Consider the following 13,070-nt stretch of genomic DNA (forward strand, 5'->3'; position numbering starts at 1 on the left):
ACTCTAACGTTTCTGTATTCTCCCTACCCAGGAGAACGCGGAAAGCACTTTAGACACTCGGGGGGGGGGGGGGGGGGGTGAGACAGCAAGCATTTGGCCTTCCCTGGTGGCCATCTTCGGACTTCCTCCTGAGGCAGCACAGGATGCTGTAACTGCCCAGATGCCTTTACTGAAACAAGACCATGTGCCAAGCTCAGGGATAATAAATCTATTTTAATAACATTACTCTTGACAACAATTTGTACATGTATTTAAAGATAACCTTCAACCCCCAGGCTCCGTTACAAATTGGGGATTGGACCGCCCTTGCCAGGAAGTGAGCAAAGCTGTAACGTCAAAAGTCTGCAGATCCCACTCTCAGAGAAGGGTGAGTTTACACTGCTGGGAAAAATAACTAAGCCTTTAGAAGTTTTCATTGTACACCTGTACATTGGTTTTGATTGAATGGCTCAAATTAAACAAATATAGATTTCATATATACAAATATATCATGTATAGGTATATCTATTTTCAAAGGATCAAACTTTAAACTTGGACTTTGCATGCATGGCCCAGATCTGTTTTATTTCCTTAACCCCGAAGTGTGAACAGGCTCCCTGTGCCCCTGCCCAAGGGCTGGATGGGGCGTGGTGAGAAGGATGAGCAGGGTCTGCTGGTGTGCAAAGCAGTCCACACTGTGGGCCGGGTGGCCAGTATCACTCCCTCTCCCTGCTCTGGGGAACAGAATTATTGCTAGTCAGCTGCAACCTCCAGAAGAGGAGTGCCAGGCCCCACATACCTACTAAGCTGGGTGCCTGGATGGGAAAGTCGCTCTCCGATACCTAATGTGTGTGGAGAACATGGAGACCCACATAGGGTCTGTGTTCAAATCCTCAATTCAGAAATGCCAATATGGAGTAAAGGGAGCCTTTCATCAATGTGGGGGAAATAAAGCTGTCAGAAGTAGATGTGTTAAGCTGTTTAATTTGGAGCTGTGATTAAGGGTAGCCTGAAAGGTCTTTCTGGTTGGCCAGGACCCTGGCAGCAGGCAGAGGACAGACAGTGCTCAGGACTTCTCTTGCCCTATGGAAGTCTCTCCACCTGTCCTGCTTCCCCTCTGGCCCTTATGGTAATGCTGGAGGACCTGATGTCCCAGTCAAGGCAGTAACTGGACCCTCTCTTGCACCCTCATCCTGCAAAGGCTATCCTGGCAAGCCCTTGAGTGGAGAGGTGGATGCTGCTTGCCATAGAGGCCAAAGATGGATCAAAATAGGCACAAAGTCAAAAGGCAAAGGTCAAACAAAAGGCTGGAACCCTCACCCCAAACGAACAAACATAATCTGCACCACCAACACTCGCCACATGGATGGGAGAGCTCTTTTCCTCTGCCCATCTCCACCCTGGTGTTGGACATGATAGCAAAGGGCTGATGGGAAATCCTTGGCAGGCGAGGGGCGCTGCTCTGGGCGGTGTCTGGGGGCCCATGGATGTATGTACACGTGTCAGGGTGGGCCACATCAAAGAGCTGTACTCTCAGACTCCTCTTCCGAGTCCCTCTTGTCAGTCACCGAGTGCCGCCGTGCGTGTTCCAGGGGGCTCAGGCGGAGCGTTGACCCCAGCTCTATGTGGATGGAGGGGACATCAAAGTGGACAAGATCTGCAGAGAGAGGAGGGTGTGACAGGGGACCAATTGTAAACAGCATAGGAAACAGGGCGGCCTGGCTCTGCTCAGGCTAGCTCATTAGAAGTTGGGTACTGCAGAATCGGGGTGTGGCTGGGTCTGATCTGCTTCCACCTGGAAATCTGCCAGGAGGACAAGGCTCTGTTCCAGTCTTTCAGCCTCTCTGCACCCAGGTCCCTGATAAGCAGGGTGCTCCCAGGCAGGCCTCAGTACCATCTGGGAAATCAGTCTGCAGAGACAGTCACTATCCTCACTTCGAAACTGCTGTGTGTCAGCAGCTCAGAATCTTCCTTAGGATGCTGGATCCACCTCACCCCCACCCCCTGTTCTGACTCACTTTCTCAAGGAGCAGCACTAGAAGGTCATTCTGGCAAGGGCAGGGAGGATGAATGTACCAGAAGTTACAAGGCTCAGTGTCTGGACATCTGGGAGTCAGCAAAGATAAAACAACCTCATGGGGCCGTCAGCTGGGTACTCAGCCCCTTGGACACCACACTGGGAGTGGTCCTGGAGCCTCAGCCACTAAGGCTCTTTCCTGAGTTCTAGCATTCCCCCTGCCCACCTAGTTCTGGACTTGTACTGAGAGGCAACAGCATGCCAGCTGACAGTACACTAACCTGTCAGGGGCTCGGCCCGGGCCACTCAGAGAGTGTGCTTTGGTTTTGTTTTTTTTTTAAATAAAACACGTCGAGAATAAGTACCATACAGGCATTACACTTGGACACTGTCCTCAAAGACGTTTTACAGACACACAAGCACTGGGCCACCCCTACTCTGCCCATTGTTGCCTGTCTGGCTGCACACTGGTGGAGCAGATCTGGGGTCTGAAGCTTGGCCCAGCCAGCACTAAGTGTCCCCCTGCAACGTGTGACAGATCCCACAGGATGCTAAAGGCTGACTCTCCTGCACGTGAGGCAGGCTGCTGGCAGCAGGGGTGGGGTCTATCAGGACCGTGCACAGGCTCTCTGGATGCGGACTCGTAGACCTGTCTCTCAGCAGGACTGTCAGATTCGGAGCATGGGCACTGAGGAGCGTAAACATGAAAGTTCAGACAGTGCCTAGCTAGCACAGGACTGTCTCAACCGTACCTTGGCGGTTCCCTCAAAGGAGTTTGAGCAAGAAAGGTCACTCAGCAAGAGGGCAGGGCTTAGGGGAGCACCCTCAGGGAAGCTTTGACGGTTTCCCTCAGACCTGTGAGTACCAGCTACCTCGCTGTTAGTCAGCAGGACAAAATCCTCTCATTCCTCTGGGCTTCATTCCTGCTCTTGCCTGATTTTTAGGTTTGAATACTTATTTTTGATGAAAGGGAATGATAAAATGTCCCCAAGACCTTGTCCAGGGTCGGACAAAGGATCTGGCAGCTGCTGTTAGCACAGAAGTGCTCCCTAGGGACCGTCCAGGCTTTGCCTTAGTGCTGACAGTGGCACTTAGGTCAGCTGGTTCGAGCCTGCGGCCCTGTGCCACACTGCACCTGGTGAGTGTTCTTGGGGACATGTCCCTCAGCAAAGGGGTCAGGGAACACTCAGCCACAAAAACTTGAGAAGATCTAAGAGCAGGCCTGTTCTCTACGTAAACTGTTAACTTGAGGCAAAGGGATCTGCTAAGATGGTGACTTGGGTGGAAAGAAAGGGCTGGGTCCCTCTGCCGGATGTCTCCCCCAGCTCCTAACGAGAAGAAAGGAAAAACAGGCCAGTGCGCTCAGAAAGCCACGGGCTCCTAAGCCAAAGGGGCCTCCCTGAGGCTGGGGGAAGCCAGGAAGTGAAGTAGGCATGCTGTTGGTGGGTCTGAGCCACATGCAGTGAGAGGAGGGCCGGTGGGATGGGTGGCAGCCAGGCGGCTGGCTGGCTGGGCTGGCTAGGAGGCGTAAAGCGAGGTGAGCTGGGGCCAGCTTACCCTGAAAATCCCCCTCACACGTATCCAACACTGCGTCACTCATGTCACACAGCTGCAAGAACATAATGATAGGATTCGGAGAGAGGAACAAACAGGATGAAACATGTAACAAAAAACACTGCCCATGTCACAGTCCCAGAGGCCACACCGACTACAGATTCTGTACTGTCAGAGACCTATACATACAGGACACACAATGGTCTGCTGCCCAAAGAACATCAAAACAACAGAGACGTTGGGCAGGGTATTACTTGAGTCAAAAGGTCACAGACATTTAGCCTAGGCTATGGAACGTGACCTTCTATGCCTCACAAGCTACAAGGCACTGTCCTTCCTTGCCCACTGATACCCACCTACCACTTAGTCATGCTCTTTTCTGCTTTCTTGAGTGACATCACTGTTTATCCCGTGTCTTGCAGAATGGGCTACTTTGTATCCCTGCCTGGGAGTGGGTAGAGTACTGAAGGAGCAGCCCCATGAGCTGCCACTGGCCAATGCCCACTCTGAGAACAGGTGTCGCCTTCCACAAGGGCTCACCTGGGTCACGTGCCCCTGCAGCACTCACAGGTTCAGGACGCTTCCTAGGTTTGACTGAGCTACAGAATGGGTGACAGCAGCTGTGTATTCAACATTGATCAGTTCCCAAAGTACAGAAGCCAGGTGGCCTGGTGGCTTTTCCCATGATGCTGCAACTCCTGACCCACCACAAACACTTACTATTGGCTAGCATTTTCACTGACAGCCAAGAGCTGGCCCCCACAAACTGTGGCTGTCATCTCATTAGGGAAGAACACGTCAAGTTCTGTGATGATATGGTGGAGGAAAGAAAGCAGCGTCTGAGCAAGGTCCCACTGTACCCAAGTAGGTTGGTGGTCTTTGTATGTATGTGGCACATGATACGTGTGGGCATATGGTTTTCTTAATGTGTGTACTGGGGGTAAGCTCAGATAGAGCAAATAGTCTGCCACCCAATTATTATGCCCCAGCATCATGGTATGTAGCTTACACATACATTATGGTATATGGTAGTGTGTGCATGTCTATGTCATGTGTGATGTGTTTGTGCATGCTATATGCACATGTGTATGTGTGGTATATGTCTGTGTGTGTATATGTGCTCTCTCTATGTGTGTATGTTTGGTGTATGTGTGAATATGGCATTGTATGTGTGGTCCAAGTATGGCCTATATATTTGTATGTGCTGCATGTGCATGTAGTTCATATGTGATATATGTATGTGGGTGCTAAGTAAACATGCAGGTATGGGGCATCTATGTGTGTGGTATACAGATATGTATGTGCATATGGGGGTGTGGTGTATTGTAGTGTAGTGGCTTGTCAACTTGACAGGGCCAGAGTCATCTGGGAAGATGACTCAATTGAGAAAATGCCCTCACAAGATTAGCCTGTGATGCATTTTCTTAACTGATGATTGATGTGAGAGATGGCCCAGCCACTGTGGGTGGTAGCATGTCTGAGATGGTGGTCTTGGGTGCTGTAATAGACCAGGCTGAGCAAGCCATGAGGAGCAAGCCTATAAGCAACACTCTTCCATGGCCTCTGCATCAGCTCTTGCCTCCAGGTTCCTGCCTGGAGTTCCTTTTCCAGTTTCCCTAGATGATGTACTGTAAGTTAAATTACGAGATATTTGATCGTACTGTGACACTCCGAGACTGTTAATAAAAGTTAACCTTGAATCGGGGTAGATCAACAACTAGCTGACTGGGATTAGCCATAGAGATTTTGGAGGATGCAGGATACGATATGATAGATAGGCACAGGAAAGAGTAGGGGGGGCCTTAGGAAGATTCCAGGGCCCCTTCAATCTGGGAAGCATGGAGAAAGAGGGTCAGCTGGTCATTCCTCCACCACTTTTTGATCTATCAGATTTTTACCCCAATATCTGACTCCCGATTAATAATAGAACAATTTAGACAAATGCTTCACAGTACGTATATGTGTGTGCTGTATGCACATTTGAGTATTTGGTATAAACATGCATGGTACATGTGGTATAGTATACATAAATGTGTACCGTGTGCACAGATGTATATGTATATATTTGTGGTATATGTGTGTGTGCTGTGCATACTTGTGGGTGTGTGTATTTACGCGAGGAGTGTATATACAGAGGATATGTGCTTTCAATGTGTGCATGTGGTGTACATGTGTGTGAGGGTATTTGTTGGTATGCTGCAGTATTGCTTACTGTGTCTCAAGCTGCCTCCCCTTCTGTTGTCTTGGACAGTGCTCAACAGTGGTACTCAGGCTCTGTCTGCCCTATGAAATGAGGCAGCTCTATTGAAGGACTCAGCCCAGCACTTTGCTTGTCTTCCTAAATAAGGAAAATGATCACAGGACATTGGCAGCCACCAGAGAGCTGCCCTGGCTTTATAATTGTGTGCGGCAAGTGACTGGGAGACATTTTCAAAACGTCCCGTTTCTACCACAGTGAACTGTATTCACTAACTGTAGTCCCATTTGCTTATACACTTTCCTGGGAAGACAACTCCACCTTGGTTTTGCAACTGTGGGTTTGATTTGCCGCTGGAGGAATTATGGTGAGAGAAGAGGAGGCATGTTCTTCTGAAGGTGACCCATCTCTAATACGTATCTGCAAATATATTTCCCTAGCGAGGCTTATTTTTCTACTCAGGAAAAGCCTCCTCTCCTCCAGATAGGTATCTGTACTGTTCACTTGCTGGGCTCTGTCTAGGCGAAGGTGACACCACCTCTGTGCTTTGATGCCAGCCTCTCTGGAGGTCTCACTCCAAAGGACTCAATCCCACCAGCTGAATGGAATTGGATCCCTAGGCTGGAGAAGTCCCCAGAGCTCCCATGCACATGAGCTGCTCTCTAGGACTGCTTTCTCCAGGGGACTTGTGGCCAGAGGTGACTCTGCACTCCTGCCCCCGGCACACTCTGCTAAGCTTCACAGGAACCCTGCAGACAGCCCACAGCCTGCATACCTGTAGACATGCTTTCCCCCGGTGACATGCCATCTAGCATGGGGTTCTCCGTGGACTGTGGACTCGAGGCCGACAGGCTGACACTGGGTGGTTGAGGTGGCGGCAGGGTGGGCCTCTGTCGGGGTTTAGGGGTGGGCCGAGACTTGGCTAAAGTGCTTGTGAAGACAGAGGGAGAGGCTAGGGGAGGGGCTGAGGCAGGAGAAAGCTGGCCAGAGGCCAAGGAGTACCCTGGAGGGTAGCTCAGTCCATAGGGTGATGGAGTGCTCGGTGGAGTAGGAGACAGGCTGACTGGGGATGGCTGGCCAGTGAGCTGGTCGGAAAGAGTCCCTGGCTGCACGAAGGGGACCTTGGGAGGAATTGGTGCCAACTTCTTTGAAACTGTAAGAGAAAACACAGGACAAATGGCTATTAGGGAAGCCTACTAGGATGACCGTTAGTGTGTATCCTCATGGTTCCTGGCTGCCACTGCTTCCTCCTGTAATGCCAAGAGCAGCCAATGAGCTTTTAAAAATGAATAGAGTACGCTGAGTTTTCTTAACTTACCCTGCTGCTAACTTCTTTCTCTTCCTCTCCTTACTGAATTCTAAGAGTGAGTCAGTAAGATTGGCTCTACTGGAGAAGTTTCCAGTTCAAGGTGTCACCACAGGGCTGCTCAGGGGTACTTCCAAGGGAAGTAAATGGCCTTTGAAGCTGGGCAGTGACCTTGGTCTCCCAGTGATAAATCCTCTGGCTGCAGACACCCCCAGCCCACCCTGACTCAGGCCCCCACTTCAAGCTTGTGCACTGGCTGCTCAGGCTTTGGTGTGTAATCTTTGAGTTAACAGATATAATAGCTTTTGTATAGCGATGGAACGCAATGCATAATGACCAAATTATAGTCATTACCATTCCCATGTCCCCAAGTGTGATTACTTCTGTGTGCTGGGAACTTGCCAAGACTTCCCTAGTTCTTTGGAAATGGCTAATTAATTACTGTATATGGGGCTATAGTTACCCCACTGTGCAACGGAACATTTGAACTCCGCCCCTCACAATTGTGACTTGGTAGCTGCACACACACACCCTTTCCTAGGCTGTGGCCATGGGTCACTTTCTTTTACCCCTTTTCTATCAAGAATTGTATTCCCTGGGTGCAAGTATGGATGGACCAATTGTAATTTTCTCTCTTGCCGTGCTGGGGAGTAAGAAAGTGGTCAAGCACTGAGCTACACCCCACGTGGCTGCATTTTTAAAGCATACCACTGCCCCAGCTTCTCTGAAGCACCTCCATGTTCCCCTTTCTGTACTTAATCCTAGAGGATGCCTGCTACCTTGAACTGAAAATGAATGGTATCCACAGTGGAGTTGAGTACCCAGGAGATCCCACCGATAGGCGAACATCCCGAGAACATGAACATGGGTCTTCTTCAGAACTGATGGGTGGCTGCCAGTACATGACTAATGCTAGAAGAAACTTATTTAAGTCCCTAAAGAGGCCCAGTGGCCTCTTCCCCACCTGCACCCCCCCCCCCATACCCATTCCCTCCATGAAAGGAAAGCCGTCCTGAGGATATCTTCTTTCCCAGTCTTCTCTCCCCTACAGTGCAGATGGGAGAAAGCTAGGCTCTGCCAGCTTGGGATCAGGGTTCTAGCTTCTGCTTGCTGCTGCATGCCTTGGGGTGATTATTTTAGCCTCTTCTGAAAAACCAATAGACCTCCTTTGTATAATGTGAAGAACAATATTTTCTCCATAGCAGTGTGGGAATTCACTGGGATCACGTGGTGAAGCATCATAGCATCAGGATATATTACAAAACTACATGCTCCCCTCATACATCCATCTCACACTGACCCGATGCATGTGTGGTCCATCCCCTGGTGGGGTTGGGGAATTTCTCAACGCTCTAGCGCTGAGACTAGGAATGATTCCTTAAGCAAAAGTTTCCAGAGGCCCTTGCTAATGAGAAGAACATCCATCTCTGGCCTAAGAATGGTCAGAAGAGGAGACCTACCTTTCCGGAGGGTGTGAGGACTCTGGTCTGCAGGAAGCTGGCTGGGGCTGGCAGCCGGCTGTGGCCCCAGTTGCGTCCCTGGGCAGGCTGTCGCCTGGATGGAACCTGGACTTCCTTTCTGCCCAGACCCTGGAGACAGCTCCTTGCTTTTGGACACACTGAAACACACACACAGGACAAGGGGACTCTTAAGCACAGTCAGCTCCAGCATCCATCATGCTCAATGCAGTGCTAAGTGTCTGGTCCCTGCTTAACTGGCTATCACTGCTTTGTCTCAGTCCCTTCTCAAGGCCTTTGATGGTCTGGGATAGGCGATGTGACTCTCCCTTCCTGATGCACTGATGGCCTGGGTTCCACTCTCGGCTTGGTATTCCCAACCAGCATCCAGAGAGCAACATGGAGCACACATGTGGTCCCTCTGTGTGCTATCCTCGACCACGGAAGTCTAAGTCATTCTGAAACTAAACACCTGGATCTTCTTGTTCCTTCCATCACCATGGGATACCAGAGTCAAGAGGGCTTCCTGGGGTCTGTGTGTCCTGCAAGGACCAACGACACGACCTCTGTTGCCAAGCCGCTGGCGATGGCTCTCCAGTCAAGGGGGACATGTCTGACTTTCGCAATAACCTGTATCAATGAGTGTTACCCTCCACAGAAGTGCCCCCGACAGACACCAATGTACAGTAGCCCTGGAATGCCTTCAGAGCCTAGGGGATCCAGGGATACCCTCCACAGAAGTGCCCCTGAGCGGTACTGATGTACAGCAGCCCTGGATTGCCTTCAGAGCCCAGGGCATCCAGGGATACCCTCCACAGAAGTGCCCCTGAGTGGTACTGATGTACAGTAGCCCTGGAATGCCTTCAGAGCCCAGGGCATCCATCCTCAGGAGTATTCCTGTGACACAGATACACCACGCTGCATCTCTTCTGTAAGATGGAAAAACAAGTGATGCAGCTGAGTGCTGCAAGAGGGGACCATCTCAGTCAGGCTGGTCACGTGTCCCTCCTCTCTAGACCAGCTTGTCCGGACCACTGTCACCAGCCTCTACCTCTCCAAGCTCGCACTGCCCTGTCTGCAGCTCCCATGGACCCAGAGTCCTGCAGGTGCACAGCCAGCATCAAGGCTTCGCTGAGCCTCAGTCAGCAACCACTCCAGCACACCCAGTGTTGGCCACCCCTCCCCAAATCTACGATGTCTCTTTCTCTTTGTCACTTTCATATTTTGAAATGGAATTATGTTCTACTTGTTAAAGGAAGCAAGCAATTAAAAAAAAAAAAAAGATCTGCAATCAAATTTAGGAACAGTCTAAGTTAAAGGCTCGGGCTACTCCGCACCCGCTTCCCACCATGGTTGGTGAGGGTGTGTGTATCCCCAGCATAGCAATAGCTGCCCAAGCAGCCTCTCGAGTTCTCTGGTTGCTGCAGGAGAAGAGAAACAAACAACTCCATGCTGCTGCTCCCACTTCCAAGTCGTGTCCTCTGCCTGGGCCTCACCAGGTACGGTATCCGTTCCTTGCACTCTGGACCACACTGAGCTCAGTGTTGACATCTCCTGTCCCTGGAGCATGGGATGCAGGGCAGAAAACCTACATTACTAGCTTTAGGCAGAGCAAGTTCTGGTAATGTTCGCTGAACTGGTGGTGGAACGGATGCTCTCTTTCTTCTCTGAAAGGCGATGCCATGAAGGTCACCACGCCCTGAGTGACTGCCACCTTTACACCTAATTTTAGTAGTGAAAACTGCCCCTACAAACTTAAAGGCAGAAGGAGGTAGAAACGCTGACATTCTAAAGTTCAAACCAGGGAATGTATGCAGGCACGGGAAGAGGGACACGGAGGGTGGGAAGTCCCCAGCAGGTTCTGGAGAAGTGCCACCTTCTATGTCTGCTTGGGGATGCTGTTCTTGGAAAGCCTGTACTTCACATGGTAATCCAAGGCAGGTGATGCAGATGACTGGGTGCTGGCCGGATGCAGAAAGCCAAACATGAATGCTTAGAGGTGGGGGTGGGGGTGAGCAGATCCAGGAGGCCTGGAGTGGGAGCCAAAGCCCAGGCACCCCAGCATACATGCCAGCCTTCCATGGCGGGGGGCTGGGCTTACCTGGGGCGCTCAGGGGTGGGCTGCAGGCTGGCACCTGATGGAGAGAGTGTAGGAGCTGGAGTGGCGGGGCTGTCTGGGACCTGCTCCGGCAGGGGTGATGGCAGGGGTGCAGCCAGCTCGGAGGGTGGGGCAGGAGGCTGCATGGAAGGCGGGGCGCAGGATGCTTTCCGACCAGCAGAGGAGCCTCTTCGAGCCACCCAAGATGTGTCCATGACCCTCACACCCATGCTGGCGAGGGACACAAAAACATCTGCTTACCCACATGTGACAGGTGACATGTTTTCCCTCCCCCACGAAGCAGAGACATTCAAGCAATCTGTGTAGGAGAGAGCAGCAGGCTTAGCACCCTCCTGGGCCCTGGGAAGCAATGCCCACAGTGGAGGGGATGGCTAGCGACGCTCCAGTGCCTGGGCTGCTGGGGACCAGCCCGGGCCTGGCACGTGCAGCCCCTCCTACAGTGGCAGAGCACAACAGGGCACAGCCAACAGCTTGGGAGTGCACAAGCTGTGCTTTTTACCCTCTGCCAAAGCCAGCAGGCCCTGGGATAATGGCCCCCAAAGCATCCTGGGGTGTGGAACTGAAGCTGTCCTCAGAGCAGAATGTGGCCTACCTGGGGGGCATGTGAGATGAAGGTAGGCGGGACATGGAGAGAAAGCACCAGTCTAGGAAGTGAACCAACCAGCAGGAGACTTCTAGATAGATCTTTTTTTTTTTTTTTTTTTTTTTGCAAGGTGGGTTCTAGCCCCAGCTTTGCCGCTGCTGGGTAGGTATCCTCTCAAGGCACGACCTCTGTAGGCCACAGCTGCTTATCTACATAGCATGGAAGGAGCTGCTCATGCCTGTGGTCCCTCCAGCTCAGAGTCTATTTTGATGATGGACACACAGCTCCAAGTAAGTCGGCCAAGCAACCAAACATGGCACATTCACCCCCTTGCCGAGCTCACTACCACACAGCTTGCTTGTTTAAGAGACTGCCAGTGGCCTTGTAGCTACCAGAGGATACTGTACCTTTGGATTTTCCTAAGGCTGCAGGGACAGAAACATACAGATATTAGTGCCAATGAATCTACACCTTCCTTTGGACACAGAGGTGGTGTGTCTGCACGGGGTCTCCTGTGAACGGTCAGGGTCCTGATGTAAAGCTTGTGTTGTGTGTGTGACAAGATGACTGACTACTGTTTCGTCTCCAAGCCTCTCGTCTGCACAAGCCACAGTCGTGCAGGTGGATAGAGGAGAGCTGTAGTGGGTAGCCATTCCAGCTTTGATCTGGAAGTTCCAACCCCCATTGAGGCTTCAGTAACTACAAGGCGGGGCCAAGAGAGGGCCCTGAAGACCCGAGATCTGGATGCACCAGCTCTCTTGGTTCCTGGACCCTGGACGCTGGAGGTAGACCGAGCAGAGTTCTCCAGAGAACACAGCCGGACTGCACCACACCTTTCCTAGACCCTGCAACCTACCTATCCCTTCACTTGTAAGTTATGCCACTAAATAAACCTCCCTTTTAACTACGTGGAGTGGCCTTAATAATTTCACCAATAGAGAGCTGTGGAGTTGCCAGGGCTATGGGGTGCTGGAATCATCAGAGAGTCAGACATCTGCTCTGTTTTCAAGTTGCATGGACGCAGAAGGCAGTTGGTACCCCATCCTCCGCTCCAGGGGGACCTTGGTACCATGTCCTGAGGCAACAGCTTCATTAAACTCTAGTATGGAGGGCGACACAAACTTTAGTACAAGGACAAGCCACACTCCAGGACATACCCGTCTCAAGTGCCTATGGGCACAGCAAGGTGAAAATAAGAGAACATTCATGTGTTCTCTCTCTCCTCTTCTCACTCCGTGGTCAGAGGCGCTGAGCTATTACACCACGGAGTCCTGCCTCTCTAACATGGTCACATTTATGTGGCAGAGGTGCAGCAAGATCAAAGAACAGTTCAAATACAGAGATAAGCTGTAGCGGGTGGAATGGACCCTTTTAAGGACACAGGCCTCAGCACAGACCTGTGGGGAGGGGTGTGGGGAAGGTGCTACCAAACAAACCAAGGTTTCGCCAGCTTCCTGAACCTTTCATGCCTAGTGCCATAGCTGGCATCTCCCAGGTCCCCTGATGGCTTCGGGGAGGCATCCTGGAATGGAGGAGAATCTTTTCCCAGGACTCACTGGCTCTTGTCATCCTGAACGAGGACCTTCATAGATGTTCCAGGAAACGTCGGGAATGTCATCAAACTCAGGGGCAGGGAGCAGTGTGTATCCCCTGGTAGTCACAGCAGGCCAAGGAGGCTCGGCAAACTATGCTTTCTGGTCTCAGAATTTATCAGGACAAAGGGGGAGAAAAGCTTATTCTTGCACAAGGGGATGGAGCTGATAATACTTAGCTTCAAAGGTCAGGGAACACAGCAGACAGGTAGCCACAAGAGTCCGGAAGTCCCACCCCTCTGCTCCTCCTTGCCACATTCTCTTCT

The 13,070-nt window shown here is 51.3% G+C and overlaps 1 protein-coding gene across 1 annotated transcript in view; it reads right to left on the bottom strand.

Moving 5' to 3' along the window:
• Positions 1–193: 193 nt before the first annotated feature.
• Arhgap44 (Rho GTPase activating protein 44) overlaps positions 194–13,070 on the bottom strand; it is a 171,161-nt gene continuing 158,284 nt past the window's right edge. Inside the window, exons 17-20 of the mRNA XM_059270917.1 lie at positions 10,612–10,839; positions 8,514–8,671; positions 6,523–6,900; positions 194–1,636 (exon numbers count right to left, since the gene is read on the bottom strand). Coding sequence (XP_059126900.1) covers positions 1,497–1,636; positions 6,523–6,900; positions 8,514–8,671; positions 10,612–10,839 — 904 coding nt within the window. The 3' untranslated portion in view covers positions 194–1,496. The remainder of the gene's footprint in view (positions 1,637–6,522; positions 6,901–8,513; positions 8,672–10,611; positions 10,840–13,070) is intronic.

Source organism: Peromyscus eremicus, chromosome 8a, assembly GCF_949786415.1.
Source record: "Peromyscus eremicus chromosome 8a, PerEre_H2_v1, whole genome shotgun sequence".
Classification (NCBI taxonomy): domain Eukaryota; kingdom Metazoa; phylum Chordata; class Mammalia; order Rodentia; family Cricetidae; genus Peromyscus; species Peromyscus eremicus.